This window comes from Cololabis saira, chromosome 22 (assembly GCF_033807715.1).
Source record: "Cololabis saira isolate AMF1-May2022 chromosome 22, fColSai1.1, whole genome shotgun sequence".
Lineage (NCBI taxonomy): Eukaryota > Metazoa > Chordata > Actinopteri > Beloniformes > Belonidae > Cololabis > Cololabis saira.
The window spans coordinates 18,285,825-18,303,448 of NC_084608.1; the positions used below are offsets into that span (position 1 = coordinate 18,285,825).

At 37.8% G+C, this 17,624-nt stretch overlaps 1 protein-coding gene across 3 annotated transcripts; it reads left to right on the top strand.

The window, feature by feature from the left end:
- Positions 1-240: 240 nt before the first annotated feature.
- Positions 241-14,277, top strand: si:ch211-161h7.4 (uncharacterized). Of its 3 annotated transcripts, XM_061713624.1 has the most exons (16): positions 241-471; positions 4,364-4,407; positions 4,772-4,958; positions 5,687-5,747; positions 5,891-6,104; positions 6,229-6,315; positions 7,423-7,611; positions 7,756-8,447; positions 9,775-10,263; positions 10,730-11,020; positions 11,213-11,324; positions 11,410-11,483; positions 12,345-12,485; positions 13,299-13,459; positions 13,603-13,693; positions 13,868-14,277. In XM_061713624.1, the coding sequence occupies exons 1-16, from the start codon at positions 448-450 to the stop codon at positions 13,948-13,950; spliced, it is 2,940 nt and encodes a 979-aa protein (XP_061569608.1). In that variant the 5' UTR covers positions 241-447; the 3' UTR covers positions 13,951-14,277. The 3 variants fall into 3 exon arrangements, with proteins under 3 accessions (XP_061569608.1, XP_061569606.1, XP_061569607.1); XM_061713622.1 differs by having other exon boundaries at positions 10,730-11,324; XM_061713623.1 differs by having other exon boundaries at positions 6,232-6,315; positions 10,730-11,324.
- Positions 14,278-17,624: the final 3,347 nt, after the last annotated feature.

Here is a 17,624-nt window from a genome sequence, read left to right on the forward strand (position 1 = left end):
ACATTTTACGCCCTGGGTACAACCCTTCAGGCATCGCATCCGTCACAAATCAAGAATTCCCTTCTGTTAATACAAAAATACAAGTCAGGGAACATTATTATTTCTCTATAAATGTGTGTTTTATGTTAAAGAAGAAAACAGCGGTGGGTCAACTATCTTTAAAAAGTCTAAAAAGTGTACTACAACTGCTGCCTGTAAGACAGTACACAGGAACTAGTTTCCCGCGAAGCGGTGCGCGGGTTATTTACAAATAGTTCATAGCGCCATTGTTATTCTACCGTAGCTTCATACGATAAATAATACTACTCCCACACTTTTTACATGTTTTTATGCTTAATCCGTGCATACGTGCCTTTTGGGGAGGGGTTGAGCACGTAAACAGTGTTCGCAAAGGACATGATACTAACGTGGGCTAACTGAGTCGTTAGTCGACGTTTACAGTCAGACATGGAGACCAAATACCCCAATCTGGTGAGTTACAGCAGCTTTTCTGTCCTGCCTTTCTGTCCTGCTTTTCTGTCCTGCTTTTCTGTCCTGCCTTTCTCTCCTGCTTTTCTGTCCTGCTTCTCATCTTCCAGCAGCATCTGCAGGATGGTTGAACTGCATTTTCCGTCCAGCCTAGGGTTGCCACCTTTCTGAAATAGAAATAAGGGACGTCCTGATTTCAGCAGCGCAGGAGCCAAAAAAACCCCCCAAAACTTCTAAACTGAATAGAAATGTGTTTTTTTTATATGAAAAAACAAAATGCTTTGATTTAAAGTTTAAAGTGCTTTAATAGCATTGAACTTGCATGAGTGTACAGACAACCATACTAGCAACTGAAATAGCCTCCCATGCTCTGTATGTCCACATCAGCCAAGATGTAATATAGCCTACAGGTGAAGAATATGGTGTAAAAGTTAATTTATTTCAATAATTCAACTAGAATATGGTGTAAAAGTTAATTTATTTCAATAATTCAACTAGAATATGGTGTAAAAGTTAATTTATTTCAGTAATTCAACTAGAATATGGTGTAAAAGTTAATCTATTTCAATAATTCAACTAGAATATGGTGTAAAGGTTAATTTATTTCAATAATTCAACTAGAATATGGTGTAAAAGTTAACTTATTTCAATACTTCAACTAGAATATGGTGTAAAAGTTAACTTATTTCAATAATTCAACTAGAATATGGTGTAAAAGTTAATTTATTTCAATAATTCAACTAGAATATGGTGTAAAAGTTAATTTATTTCAGTAATTCAACTAGAATATGGTGTAAAAGTTAATCTATTTCAATAATTCAACTAGAATATGGTGTAAAGGTTAATTTATTTCAATAATTCAACTAGAATATGGTGTAAAAGTTAATGAAAATACAGTACAAATCGTGTCCGGTATTAGTTCAATACGGGACGCAACATTTTTTTTCTCAAATAAAGGACAATTCCATATTTTACGGGACGGGTGGACAGGATTTATCTTATCATTACAAGCATTATCATTACTTATTTAAAGTGAAAATCTACTTGAAACAGGTGAAAATTGTTGTTGTTTTTGAGTCTTGTTTTAAGTGTAATGAGATTTTCTTTTACTAAAATGAGACATTTTAACTAGAAATAAGACAAATATTCTTGTTAAGATTTTGAGTTTTTGCAGTGATCCATTTTACTTATCCTGTGAAGGACAGAGTCATATTCATAAGTTCAGAAAACTGTTTTTATTGTTGTGTTTTGATGTATTTGATGTAAGCCGAGTGGATATTTAAAGCTTACAGAAGGCTGCATTTAACTGCTGCTATGTCATTCCTGCAGTATTTCTGCAGGTGTTTTGGTGACTGCTATTATTTGTAATATATTATATTATTTGTAATCAGCACAAATTATCTGTCCCCATATGATAAAATCCACCATCCCCCTTGATTTTTTTTTTTTTTTTACAACTCGAGTACTGCCTGTACAATGACAATAAAGCAATCTACCTATTTAAACATCTTATACCATGTGTAATGTACACGCCATGGTACTGTAGTTGGCGATGCGGGTGTTATCCTTGATCCTCTGAAAAGAAGGTGTTAACCTGCAGAAGTTATCTTTAATGCACCTTTCAATAGCCATGACTACCTCATACTGCTGCACTTTTCACTTTTAAATTGTATATATGTTAATATTAATTTTAGGGTCACAGAGTCGGACACACCACAATTCCTCAAAATATGTGATACCGTGTGAATATTAAGAGAACCCCGCAATTTAATTTTTGCACCCTATTATTATTATTTTTGCATCCTATTATAATGGAAAAGCCAGTTTAATAACTGTTGCTGAAAATCCTAATGAAGTTAGTAGCTCTGCTCTTACAATAAAGTCTTATTTCTGCATTTGCTGCCAGCACACATACACATTGACATTTACAGTAATGCAACTAACTGAAATAAAAAGTGATCTGAACTTTGCCCGGTATTAAAATTAGATAACAGAATAAGATTAAGGACAACACATGATATAGTTAATTTCGTGGGTTTTCCCATTATTCATTGAAAAAAAAAAAGTCAAAGCAGATTTTTTCTGTATGACATCTCGGTCTCTCAGCCTGGATCAGAATTTTTGCCGAGTCTTCTTGACAATAATTCTTTAGTTGATGGAGGATTGTGGGTGCACTTCTCTGGTCCTGCTACAGCATTTCAATTGGGTTTGTGTTCTGAACTTTGAAGAAGCCACTGCAGCAACTTCATTCATTTCTTTTCAGTAATGTGCAGCTCTGCTTGGGACCAATGCCCTGCTGTATGACCCAAATTTAGTCAAGTTTCATCTGACAGATGGCCTCACATTCGACTCCACAATACGTTTGCGTACAGTGCATAGACAACTCACACAGTGACAGTGTGCTGTACCTGCAAAATGAACCCAAACAACCACCCAACACAGTTCTTGATAGATTGTATGTTTATACTGATATACTGTGTTGATATTGTACTGTATATTCTGAATTACAGTAAAACATCTCCACTTCAGTCATGTTCATTCATCAAAAAGCTATTTTTGATAAGCTTTTGGGTTTGTTGGGATTCAGTTTGATAAATTTAAGCTGTAGTCCCATGTTCATATTACAAAGAAGAGGCTTTCTCCTCGTAGATGTTTCAGTATAGATCCAAAATCAACTGCAACCACAATTGTTTGAGACCATGGAAGTGACAAAACCTCTGCTTTTATGCAGACAGTCTCAATTATTGATGAGAGTCAGTAATTACAACTTTGCTTTAGTTCAGAGGATTGCAGGAGCTCTCTTTTGGACCTAATAACGACTAATCAGTGTAGCCTTACTGTTTCCATGGTAACAGTATTATTCCAATTAGTTTTTCATCCTCTGCTTCTGCATTTTGGTGTAGTTTTTATGAAATAATTACACAGTATAATATGTATTACACTTTTTCCTGTTAATATTGTTGTTTTTAGGGATTCGTTTAAGTTTTTAGGGATATTCATTCAGCTTGATGATCATTTTGAAGATTAAAATATGTGATGAAGTTGTAGTATAAAAATTGAGTCAAAAAACAGACTGTATTCATAATCCTTTATTACCACACAGCTGAGTGTAACATTCAAGCTATCTAACTATCTGTTAACTTTTTTTTGTTTTCTGAAAGTCCAGTCTGGCTTTCGTGCCCACCATAGCACTGAAACTGCCCTTGTCCAGGTTTTCAATGACATCCACATGAAAACAGACTCAGACTGTGGAAGAACCTCAGTGCTTGTATCATTGGATCTCAGCACAGCATTTGACACTGTTAACCATGGGATAGTACTGGACCACATCACTCCAGTTCTGAGATCCTTACACTGGCTCTCTGTATCTCAGAGAACAGACTTTAAAACACTCCTGTTAATTTATAAATCACTGAATGGTTTAGGACCAAAATACATCAGAGACGTGTTGCCATATCAACCATCCAGACCTCTCAGGTCTTGAAGTTCTAGTTCTGTGTCTCCAGAATCAGAACGAAACATGGAGAAGGGGCAGCTCCACAGGATCACTGAAACCCTCAGTTCCTTTAAGTCAAGGTTAAAAACTCATTTATTTACAGCTGCCTTTGACTGAATTATTTAAACCATTTAAACAGTCTTCATTTTAGTACTGCACTGTAACTAACTTTTCATTATTATGCCACTGCAGTGTAACTCATAATCTTTTTTTCTTCTCTTTAATTTTCATGTTTTCATTGTGTAAAGGACCTTGAATTGCCTTTTTGCTGAAATGGGCTATACAAATAAACTTGCCTTGCCTTATATTTCTTCTACAATTTCATTATACAATGTATAATGACAATAAAAGGCATTTGACATGCAAAAGTTGTACAATTGTTTTCTCTTTTTTTCACAGAAGAGACCTAGGAGGAAACTCTGCTACGTTGCTGACAAGGAAAGGTATGTAGATGTAGTTTTAAATATGTTTTTCAGGAAAATGCCAACAGTATCGTTTAAACTGAAAAATACTAGAGCTTATCTCTGATTTGGGGATTTTGTCCATTCTATACATCTTTATTGAACATTTATTGCTTTGTAAATTGCCAAATATTTGTTTAAAACTGAGTTTCACATTTTTAAATATTATCCCTATAATGTTACCATTTTTATAAAGTAATTGAATTTTGTGGATATATTTGTTTTGAAGTATCTGCAGGGTTTTTAAAGTTTCATGTCATTTATTGGTAGCAGATTTTTCAATTTTTATGTGAAATTTTTTTAATTTAGTTTTTTAATTTTAACACAAACTTTTGTCTTTTTTTAGTGCACCTAAGAAATGGGCAGGAGTGGTGACACTGGAGGATGTTGACAAAATGTTTGATGACATTGATGACGCTGGTCTACATCCACCATCTACTTTGTTCCAAAGTACTGACTCAAACCAGAGTGAGACAACAATATCTCCTGACCCACAGGAGAAACGGTCAAAGGAAAAACTACAAGATCAAAATGTATTGAACAATCCACTCACTACACTGATATCTTTGTAGTATGACACATATATTATAATATTAGAACTTTATTTTATGTTCTAACTAGTAAAACATGGATTATCTGCTTTCTAATTAGTATAATTTTTTACATATTCAGTAACAATTTTCCATCTGTATTTGAGATTTATATACCCTTCTGAAAGACAGGATTCAACATTTAAAAAAAGAATATTGACATTCGATTTAGCAATACAATGTATCACCACGTGGGGGCAAAGGGTAAAGGACAACGTTTGCTTCTTGTAAGACAAAGGGCGCCTCTAGTGGGACAGCGTGGCATTACAACACGTGTCAGACTATCTCCACACATTAGCTCACGATTGTGAGTGGCTCCTTTAGAAAATCAGCTGCTCTATATCTAAATAATATATATCTATATTGCTAAATAGGGTGTCTTAAGAACTTTTCTAAAGGGAAAGAAAGTGATTATTATTAAAGTCTCTTTCTAAGTGCCCTGTCCCAGATGGGGAGAAGTAATACAGCAATACAAAAGGTGATTTTGCAGCTGATTCCGAGCAGAGGGAGCAAGATATTTAAATCCATGTTTTCCCTGTTCACCCTGGGACCGGGGACAAATGAGTTATCATTAGGAACAAAGGCAGTAACTTGTTACCTTAACCTTAATGTTTGAAATTTCATGGATTAGGTTGAGTCGTGGAATCATTTATTTATTTACAACTCTTTAGGGTCCTGGTGGAGATGTCCCACAACCTGCATGGAAATCATCTAGTCGTAAGGTTGACAATGGTAAGACGTTTAAAACGACATGAAGAAGAAAAAAAAAATGGCCCTCACAAAATCAGTCATGATAAATGTTTAGTCACTTTTTATTTTAATATTTTGTTGAAATTTTTCACTTTTTTAAGGGGTACTGCTTTTCCTTCTTGTAGATTTGGACATCCCCTTTAAAGCACACGGACCTGTAAAGACCTCCAGCCCTATTGAACTCATTATGGGTGCAGCGTCTGTAGAAGTGCAGGACAATGAAAAAGATGAAATTGTGTCCCCGATTCTCTTCAACTTTGAAGATGAAGTTGCAGGGGAACCGAACACGGCTCCTGTACCAACCGACAAGCCTTCCTTAAGTGGAGAGATCACAGTAGGGTAGGGACATTTATTTGATATTGTTATTTTGCCATAAATCAGTTCTTTGGAAATATTTTATGTGCTTACTTTTGTCATTTTGAATTGTTTTTCAAAGTGTGTCAACAATTCTGCTTATCTCTAGAAGTCATGATGGTGAACTGGAGTCTCCTCGCTGCAGAATTGTTTTAACTAAGTTGTCTACTCATAAAAAAATGCCAGAAGCAGCATGGTAAGGGTTTTTTCTTAATACTCAACATTACATTTGTCTTATAAGGCCAACAGGATTTTTCCAAGTAAGACCATATGGTAGTGATTATATAGGGTAGACCTCATTTGTTGATTGGATAAGAAACTGAATTCAATTGGATAATCATTCAACCAATCAGATGTGACAGCGACAACCAGACTAGTATCAATGACATATATCTAAAATGGCATGCAGTGGAACCTACCGGCCAGTTTTGCAGCAACAATTTATTTATCGAAGGTTGCTCTTCAACTGTTGTATTTTGATGATATTTGATACTCGATACTCATAACAGGAGTAATGTTTTGGTGTTGATCCTCAGCAATGAAGGTCACCGCAGTCCTAAGTGTTTAAATAGAAGATAGCTGGACTTCTTTTCTTAATTCTTTTACATATCCTGTACAGGGAAGATTGATAGTTTGAGAAAAGAGTGAAAGAAGCCATCTTTGATAAGAGATGAAATATTATGAAGGGAGGAGGTGGCCTCATGTATCAACTATCCAATATTTACTATGCATCCTTGATTTTGCTTCCAGTGTGGTTTTACAACCAATCACACCTTGATTTACGTGACCAAAACGAATGTAGGAGGAATTTGTGTCGGTGACACGTGACTACACCTGACTCGCAAAGTATGAATGTCCTGGCAGCAGCTTGTAAACCTCAGGCTCCCAACCAGTCAGTCAGAACTGAAGAAACCCTTTTTATGAGTGATGACAGAAGAGTAAATTAGAGTGTGACCAAGCAAAAGATGGAGCGACTGAACCTCCATGCTTATACGGGGACCCTCTAAAGTAAAAATAGCAAAACTTACTTTGTGCTGCTTTAACTCACATTCTGTTAGTCAGGTTTAAATGCAACAGACTACAGAGTTAATATACAATACAGACAAAGAAAAAACAACTATAATGAAACATGTTTGATGTTTTGATAAGATGTTTTTGGCTTCATTTGCAACAGTTTTATGAACAGAGATATGACCAAAAGTTAAGTCAGAAAAGAAGTTTTGCATTTATGACATGCTGTGCCATTGTTTATAGATGTTTATTCATTTCTTAAAAGCCGCTTTTTCCCTTTTATGTTTTATAGCGGGGACAAAAATACTAAGTTACCTGTTGCAAAAGTGAGCCGGAAACCTGAACTTTCAGCAAGTACCGGTAGGAAAAACTTAGAAGCTGCTCGGAGACAGCCAGCTGCAGAGGGATCCTCACGTACAGGAAAAGACGTGAATTCCTTTCTAGAGACGCTCAAACAGTCTATACAGTCAAACCCAAGACGGTGAGTTCAGATAAGACCACATTTATAAAATTCTATATGACCACGTGTGTTTTCACAACCTAAAATATGTTCATATTGTAACTTTATTATTAATCCTGTTGTTTTTTTATAGAATAATGAATAATTCACTTGTTTGTTTTCAAGTACGTGGAAGTCCCCGGTTAAAGTGCCGTCACTCCCCCTTCCTCCGCCTTCTCCTCCTCATCAGGCAGAAGATGATTTTCTTATTCTGGAAGATGATTGTTTATTTCAATTTTCCATCCCAAGTAAAAGTACTGACAAAGACAGCTCGACAGACAAGAAGACCAATGACAGGCCACGAGAGAGTCCGCAAGAAAGGCAGAAACTGGAAAAGGCTAACGGCAAACAGGGAGGTCGGGCCGTTAATCAAAAAATTAAAAAGAAGAAAGACAATAACCCTGACCTGATAACGCCAGATGTCATGGATGATTTAAACAACCATCTAGTTCCTCCTGCAGGTGACTTGTTTGGTGATCAGAAACTGACTAAAAAAAAGCAGCTGAAGAAGGCTCCATCAAAAGAGAGAGACGAGGTGGAACAACCTGAAGACATAGCTGATGAGGTAACCGAAAAAGAAAAACTCTCACGTAAAATAGAAACAAAAGCACGCAAAATCCCCACAAAGAGGAAGACTTCAAAAGAAAACAAAAAGTCCACCAAGACGATTAAAGCCAACAGACTAAAAGAGACGACAGAACAGATCCAGGAGCCGGATGCCGTGAAGGAGGCGACACACGTTGGTGCTGTTGGGGAACAAAGGCAGGAGCAGAGCGACACGGAGCCTGCAGAGACTGAAGATCTGGGTTCATTTACAGGTAAGGTCCTTGGCTTTGCAAACTACAACTGTTTTTCATCCCAAAAGTTTAATAAGATGTCACCATCTGTACTTTTTTTTCAGTGTTTTCATAATGTGACTTCTTGTTGGCTTCGACAAAACTGACGGTGCGTCCGAAATGCCATACTAAAAAGTATACTTAAATTCGGCACACTTTTGAGTAAATATCAGTAGTGTGCATTAATTCGGACGTACTATTAAGAGTGCCCACGTTACTTCCTGCTGTTGGGAAGAAGTGACGTGTCACAGCAGCAGCAGTAGCAGTAGCAGCACTGCTCCGCTATTTCCTGTTTATTCTGGCCGAAACAAGATGACATTATATAATATTATTATATACAAATATTATAATATTAATATTATATAATAATATTATTATACTTAATATTTTTAGGGTGAAAATATGCAATTTCGGACGCAGCCTGAATGTTCTACTGAATTCCTTAATACACAACACCAATAGGAACTTCAAAATTATGGAGAAGTAGTTTGCAAACCTTCAAAAAAAAAATATAAGAAGCGCTGCCTGGAATGAATTTGAAGCAAATTATTTTATGTGCAAAAGCTATTCAACAAAGAGAATATTTTACACTTTTTTGGGAGTGTGGTGATTATCAAGTCAAACATTTGTATACATATAGGGGTACGGCATGTGTTTGTCTTTCTTTTCTCAGTGATGCACTAGTCTCCTGTGCAGGTTGTACCCAACCTTTCACAGTGTCAGCCGGGACAGATTCCAGCCTGGTGTGAACAGGACAAAGGGAGTATTGAGCGTGGACGATGATCTCAGGGCTCAAAGCTAAACATAACAAGGGTATTGAGCTGCAAGGAAGAGCTCAACTTCTTCTTGTAGAGTTTCTGTATTTGCCCTCAGGCTTGTAGCAAATGTTCAACACAGTTGTACTCTTTCTTACAGGAAGGGCAGTGTCATTGTGGTGCATGTTTATTTACAACGTAGATAAGTTTTCATCGTTAAACCATCCCACTGAACAATTTTTATAATAAATAGTTCATGGTCATGCCAGCCTCTTCTAATTACTAATTAAGACTTGGAAACAGGTTTAAATTGTGTTGATTAAAGAGGTAAGAAGTGTTCCGTTGACTTTGTCACACATCCATATTTAATAAGTGATTTAAAAAAAAAAAAAAGTCACATTAATACACATCATAAATCCTTCAGGAACAGAAAATAAATTATTTGGATTAATACCATGCCATCATTCATTAACAACAGCTCCACAGCAGCTCACTGAACACAGAGCAGAGAATGCTGCATTTATTGAATTTAGTTTTTGTTTTTCTCCCCACAGAGAGAGAAATTATAAAAGCACCTGAAGCAAATGGCAAGACTAAACGAAAAAAACATCCAGCTGTATCCGGAGGGACATTTTCTGAAGATACTGAGGTTCTTGTGAAAAGGCAAAGGAAGCAGACAGGGCCGTGGTGGATGAGCGGTCCTCACAGCATAGAGGAGCCAGAAATCCAGCAGCCTACAGTGAAGAAGTCAAAACAGAATAATACAGAGCCCAGCACAGCTGTACTTTCACCTGGTAAGGCCAAGAAAGACAAAGTTTACAAGAATCAGAAACGGCCTGTGACATCCACCGAACCTAAAAATAAAGAGAAGAAAACGAAACAGAGCAGGAAAAGAAATGCAAGAGGAGCCGTGCCAGACGAGATCAAAGCAACAGATGACATTGTCCACGCGGGCGAAGCAGAGCAGATCTTTGATCCAAACCTGGATCAGGAGCACTCCAGCCCCATGGTGTTCACACACAGAGACCACAGTCTCAACTCAGGTAAGACAGATCACAACATGAATGTATGGGAGTGGAGCTTGTTGGTTCAGTCTCTTAAGCTCCATCAATGCATTCAGGTGGTAAATCTTTATAGACAATGAGATGAATAATCTGAAAGAAAAGAGTAGACATGTTTGTCTTTATTTAAGCCAGAAACAGCCTCCCTCAATTTTGTGAAATGAACTAGAGGATTGTGTATGTGTAACTTCAGTTTAAATAGTGATAATGGTTTGGATTTACTGTTTTAAAGAAAATAATGTGTGTTTTATAACCTTTTGTGTTTGCAAATAAGGGTCCTGTATTGACAGTCTGTACTAGCTTGAATTGTCAGACAAATCTATTCAAGTAAAAATCACATTTACCTTGAAATGCAGTTGCATTTAGGTGTAAAATGGAACAAAATGAAACACAGATGAATGTGCGAGCCTCTCATCTCTGAACTGAAACAAATGTGCTTTTGTGACAGGGAGGGAGCTATTTCAGAGAGTCTATCATCACACCCCCAGTGAAAAAGTATCCACCACACCGGCAGCTCCTGTCTCTCCCAGAAAAGCTAAAGAGCAGCTCAGGGAAGCAGAAGAAGGCAAAAGGAGGAGGAATCCACCGGGTAACTGGTGGGAAAGTAATGTGTCTGATAATTCGGAAAGCAGCGCTTTACCGGCTGAGCAGCTTAAACGGAAGGGGACTAAAGCTCAGCAACAAAGGAGAAAACAGTCTAAGAAGAGGAACAGTGCTCGACTTGGCATTCCAAAAAATGGTAAAGTGGCAATCCCATCAATACCAGCAGGGGGAGCTCCAAGGTCGCCTCGGCTGTCTGCTCCAAAAACTGTCAAACGGTCTCTGGCAACATTTAAAGACATTTTCAGCTCAGCCGTAGAGGGTTTGACTGTGGTCAGCAGCAGAGGTGCCCATCAGAGTGGCAGAAGTAACGCCCCCTCCCATCCTGCAGGGAAGGGCTCCTCTAAAACACACAGACAGACTGACAGCAACGTGTTTAATGGTGATAGTGATGAATGCAGCAGCACACAGCACAACGTGGACGAGTGTCAGTCAGAGAACAGGTAAGTAAAAGTCTCAATCACTTGTACATCCGTTCCTACTTTCACCTAAGATTTATTCTTACTATCTGGTAATTATTTCTGGCAGGTCAAAAGTCTTTAGAAGTGGACCGTCCTCCATGATTGAGTTGGAACAACATGAAGACGACGATGATGGCACGGGTATGTCTTTATCTCATAATGTTTAAATCATTTTGTACGAGTGTGTGACTACAAATAGAAATTCTTACAATCTGATGAGTTGTCAGTGTTGCTTCTTAAACTGTGCCCATAAAAATGTAGATGTATGACAAGGAACCTCTTAGATATTTGATATTAATTCATATTTTGATTAATACTATGAATAAAAGTAATAATAATTATTATATTGCTAACACGGCTCTACAGAGAAGAATAAACATAAAGGAGTTCAGCGGTAAATCATCTCCAACTTCAGGCTTTAACGTTGGCTTTTACGCTCACGATCAAAAGGCATGACTTTTTTTTAATAACCGCTTTATTGCAAAAACTGTTTAAATGGTTGTTTGTTTTCAATGCAAAGGCTGAGTAATCAACTACTTTTAAAGCATTTTAAGGTTACCATTTAAATGTGTTCAACAGCCTATAAAATCCTTTCATTTAATGCTTTTATTATTATCTGCAGAAAATGGTGCTGAGAGAAGTTGTAACTCACAAGAACAGCACATGAAACATGGCGTTCACTGCTGTGCCACTGGAAGTTCAGCCTTGAATAAATGAAACAACTGTGCCACATTTGGCGATTGCTCCGTCAGGCTTGAAATGTGGGCATCAGTCCTCTCGGTCCCACTCTTTTCACCCCCTGTGGAGAATTAAAAATGCAAAACCCAGTGCTTTCGACGCCAGCATATGTGGTTAAACAGCTGATGAGGGTTTCAATAACCTCAGTTGACTTGAATATGAACGCATGAGCAATTTAATGCAGGACATTTCTTCTGATGATTGCGTCCCACTTTCAGAAATCTTTTCTTTAATTGTCCCCTTTGATTTGTTTGTGTGTTACAGTTTTGCCGTCTTCCAGAGTCTGCGCTGTGCTCTCTGAGTCAGATCTTTGTGCTCCTCCTCTGATGCCACTAACCTTACACCCGAATGACAAGACCAATCTCAGCGAGTGGTTCCAGACTCTTTGGTCCACCACTTCTGATGGTAAGAACACATCTGTCACTGAGAAAAAGCAGCTACCACCTAAAGCTTTTTCTTGGCAGAAGCTTTGATCATCTGGTGTTTGAATGATTGAATTGTGTATATTGTGCTCTCGCAATTGAAAAGAAAAATAAATAAATAAATATAAATAAAAAATTAATGAATAACTGCTCCGTTGTGTAGCCACTTTTAAAAGCCCAGCTTGTGCAGAATGTCATCAAGCTCAGAGTTTAAGAGAAATGAAAGATGGTCCAACCTGCTAGCAGTTTTATTTATGGAGGGAATGTTATGTCTTTGTTAGAAAATTGTTCTCTGACCTCAACACGTCCACTGTAAGGCTTTGTTACTGTGAGTGAACAACTGTCATTGAGAATGATTGATCATTCTTCCAACCACCCATTTTATACACCCACATCAACATGTTCAAGGTCACGGGGCAGCCAACAAAATAAAAGCTTTCAATGTGATATGAACACAATATCAGAACACAGGAATACAACTTTTACATTAGTAAATTCAAAAGGGGTTAATTATTTACACCTTTCTTCCGCAATGTGTCCAACATATTTTTATTTCAGTCCAGTACAGTTTATTTGTGCGCACAAATTCACAATAAAGAGTGAATGTTCATTCTACAGTATGGTTCAGCATAATATCAATTATCAAATGCCAAATAAAAACATACATAGATGGAGAGAAAAACAGGTTAAAAATCCTGTTTTGGTGTCAACATTTTCTTTTTATGGTTGTGAAGAAGAAAATAAATTTTGGGGCCAGAGCTCTCAGTGAATGACTGACTTCATAATTGAATTGCAGAGGGCGTCGCAATCTCTCCGGACCAGTTTGACTGGTACTCGTACCAAAACCGAGCCCTGGGCTTCCAGGTGGACCTGAACAGCGGCTCCATCTGCTCTGGAAAAATCGTGATGGGCTCCAACATGAAGAAGCCCCTGTGGGTGGATCACAGTGCCACCACAGTCAGTACACTCCTACTCTCTTCCTTACTCATGATTGTACTCCTCCTCCTCTGTAATTTTGAACATCAACGTTCTTTAATAGTATAATTATTGATTTTATTTAATGTGCTTCATTACATTTTTTTTCTTGCCTTTTTTAAAAGGTTTTTAATTTATTAACAAGTTCAGTGAGCGTTATCGTCGATGGCTGTGTGTCTCGCTACAGACCTGGACAAGCCTTCATGGTGGAGTGTGGTAAGAATAGGCTCTCAATACTTTTACTATAAAACAAAATTAATATGCTGTTGGGTAATGTATGCTACTGTCAGATTTTGAATACATTTTTTTTAATTTTTTTTTATCGTAGAGGTTTTCAGTTGGTGAAAACAATAGTCTTTAGTTTTGACTCTTATTGTTTTGCTGATGCAGGCCGGGCGTACAGCATCCAGAACACCAACGCGCTGCCAGCTGTCCTGCATTTCACCCGGATACTAGCAGTGAATTCAGACTGAAACTGTCAAATTTGACTACAGATGATGAAGCAGCTGCAGGAGACGGCGGTGATCTGCAACAATGTGTGACGCAGTAAATGAATTCAGCTTCACTATTGACAATGAGATGTAAATACAAAATAGACTTAAATTTTTCAACAAACTTTCTCAACCTGATTTGTGCTTCAAATTGTAAGATACTACCAAAACAGAAGTAAAACACCTGTAAATAAATTTGTGTTTCATTTTCATTGTTAAGTTATATTTCCTCTCACTGTAATCATATATGTGTTCTCTGCAAAAGAGCAGGTTATCAAAACCAATGGATTTTAAACAATTGCAAATACAAGTCACCAATTGCTCTGAGTGTATGTGTGCTTTCATCAGGTTTTTGAGCATAGTATGCATAGTTTATTATTATTACTATTACTATTATCATTATATATTCTCTGTCTATCTATTCTCAAAATCTATAACTAGAGCTGTAAATTCTGCACATTCCAGTTTGCAGCTTTTGGGTCCTGATGCTTTTTAACAACCAACATGTTGAAGTTGAAAAGGTAGGGACTGAAAGAATTGATTCTTCTTCTTCTGAGAATCAAAAAATATTACAGAAGCATTACCAAAGAAATGCATTTGGAATTAAAAGTGTTTGTGAGGCTGCTTTAAATGAGTTGCTTTAAAAACTGCTGATTATTTTACACTGGATGAAGTTAAACTATAACAAAACTGATCTACTTGGAAGACATCTCCTCGTTGTATTCAACCTAATCCAAACCAAGTTTGGTAATTTATAATTTATTTCAAGCAAGTGCTCACAAAACCACCAGGATTATTGCGTTTTCGTTCGAAAACATTTTTATTTGTATTAAATGGCAACATGAGGGTTAAAAAAAAAAAAAAGTTTGGGCCACATGTTTTATAATATCTGACAGTTTTAGTTCGGAGTTTATATGTTTATTTTGGACCAAAATGGCCTTAACTGAAGTGTATCTGTCGGAACGGAATATACGTTTGCAGCAAAGTAGCAATTAATGGCAGTAACCAATTCCTGGTCACTGCCACCTTGTTATATGTTCATACAAGTTGACAAGAGAGTATTGTCCAAACTAAACAGACACTAAATGAGATTTCATGGTCTCTGCTTTGACAGTACTGGGCATTTATGACAAAATAGACACATTTTAGATGCATACAGAGGACAGTTCATAGCCTCTACTTCTAATTACAGTAGATTGTTCAGCATTCAGGAGTTGACTTAAGATGTCACAACCAGAAGGAAACATCAGACGGTATAATTTTATGTAATTACCTCAGCTTCTCTTTTGGGAATCCCATCCACTTCAGTGGAATGACATTTTTAATCTTGCCAGAGGCTGAAAAAAGCAGTCTACCTTGACATAAATGAATTGCCAAAGTGCTAACGTCAATTGCCATTTTCAAACATATTCCATTCAAACTTCAAACTGTTTCAATTCATGTGATTTTGGTCCCTAAACAAATGTTTACACTCCTTACTATCTAATAGTAGAGCTTGGGTTGTTGCAGCCGTGAAATGTTCCTTTAAGTAAAGCAATCGTCATTAACTTGCACCTTTTCTGATACTGAATAGTTTCAACTTTGGTCTAACAATTGACTTGGCATTTACCGGGGTGGGTGTGTCCTAATCAGTAGCGGGGGCGGGCTGCTCTGACCCAACCCAGTTAATCACTGAAGAGACTCCCTGCAGCTGATTGGCATTTGCCTTTATCTGTAATGATGATGTGATGATGAAGGGCCTGATGACAGTGCTGCACATCTTCACGGCAGGCAGGGTGAAGGAATGACAGGCAGGCTGGTCAGCTATGATAAGCTGGGTTTGATTACAGCAGCGCTACAGAACAGAAGAAAGGCTAAATGAGACGACACAACTCCGTTCCGAGTAAGGCCTGGAGCTGTGTGTTTTTTCAGTGATTATATTATAAATACAACTTAAATGTATCCACATGAAACTAGCACAAAGTGCTTCAAGTTGTAACTTCAATAGATTATGAATATTTATAAAATAAGTTGCACTGTCACTGTTTTTACTAAGATAAGCCTTATTTGGGGTAAAATTAAGGTCAAACAGTCCTTTAAAACATTCTCTGCACCAGAGAGGCAGCATATGCCAGCAATGTCCTGGGGAGGAGGGGAGGAGGCAGTTTATGATTCTCAGAGCTGTGTTGACGGCCGTCTGAAGAGCTTTCTGGTCCGCCGCTGAATAGCCGCATGCCACACTGTGATGCAATATGTTAAAATACTCTTATCGCTGAGCTGTAGAAGACCACTGCAGCTTTGTTTCACAGGTTGTTTCTTCTGAGGACACACAGGAGCTGCAGGCGCTGCTGTGCCTTGCTCACAGTGGTGGGGATGTTTGTTAGTCACGACAGGTTTTCAGATATTTTCGTCCCCAGGAGCTAAAAATTGAATTATTTCTTCAAAGTTGCCATTAATGAAGAGGAAAGGAGGGGTCTGGTCTGCACTTCCTGAAGTCCAGGATTCTTTTGTTTTCTTATTTACATCACCTAACCCTCTTAAGATGAAGCCAATCACTTCAATGTTGTTAGCTGGTGGCTGTATGCCAATGTGTGTATATGAGAATGGAGTTAAGGGTTTAGGATACTGAGGGTGAGTTTAGAGAAGTCCAAAATCTAGGTGGAGAGATGTGAAGATAGGCCCAGGTGGAGCACTCTGTAGATGAGTACGTGTAGCTTGATCGTACTTCATTAACTGTAGTAAATGAAAGGTAGACAGAGGTTCCTCTGTACGCCAGATGCTGTGGTGCCTCTTTTACAGTGAAGGTGACACAAATTGATGGAATTCTGGCTTTAATACCTTTTAGTTTCTAAAGGCAATTGGTGACAATGGGAGAGAAGGTTATGGTCCCATAATGGTCACATACATGCAAGGGACAGAATAAACACTGGGTGAAAACTCCAGGCAGAGTATCTCCCCAAGGGGCCTGGCCCTGCAGTGTAACTTAGTTTGACTGCTCTTCAGCTGTCTCACCTCAGTTTCCTGAACAAAGGGAGCCTTGGTGACTTTTCACTTCATACTGGAAATAATAGGAGAACGTTTAGAGGAAAAACCAGTGTGAAAGCTCTTAAAACACACTTACAGTATGGACTTAGGGTCACGGGGATCTTTTTCAGCCCTTTTCAGCCAAAAGGCAGTGGTTCACCCAGGGCAGGTCACCCGTCCATCACAGGGCTTCTTATAATAGTGAGAATGTAAACGTCTCCTGGACGCAAGCAGCCTGGTGTCCTCTGGGTAATTACAACGCTTATTCAATTTCCAGAAGAAAATAAAACTTTTTGTAAAAAGCAGCACCTCCAAACTCAGACGATACATTTATTCACAGATAACATTCCTGCTTGTTTGATTGAAAAATCTATAGAACCACCACAAAGACAGCCAGACATGTCTTTGTGATTTTTATCCTCGCAAGTTTTTCAATCAAACACAGCAGCGTGACAGACAAAGGGAAGAACTCTGACATATTTCTGCTGTAGTTTGGGCATGTTATCAGGAAATCTATATTGTGTATTGTGCTCTAAGCTCTAGTCTTGACCAGAATCTCTTTGGGCTGATTTTGCAGCTTGGTAAGATACATGTGAGGAGTCACACTAACTATATTGGAGCGCAGGTCAACAGGTATTTTAGTAATACAAAGA

Coding starts and splice junctions, on each gene's coding strand:
- si:ch211-161h7.4 (XM_061713622.1), top strand. CDS start 448: ATGGAGACCAAATACCCCAATCTG. Junction 6,105..6,228: donor AGTGGAGAGATCACAGTAGG/GTAGGGACATTT, acceptor GCTTATCTCTAG/AAGTCATGATGGTGAACTGG. Junction 10,264..10,729: donor AGACCACAGTCTCAACTCAG/GTAAGACAGATC, acceptor CTTTTGTGACAG/GGAGGGAGCTATTTCAGAGA.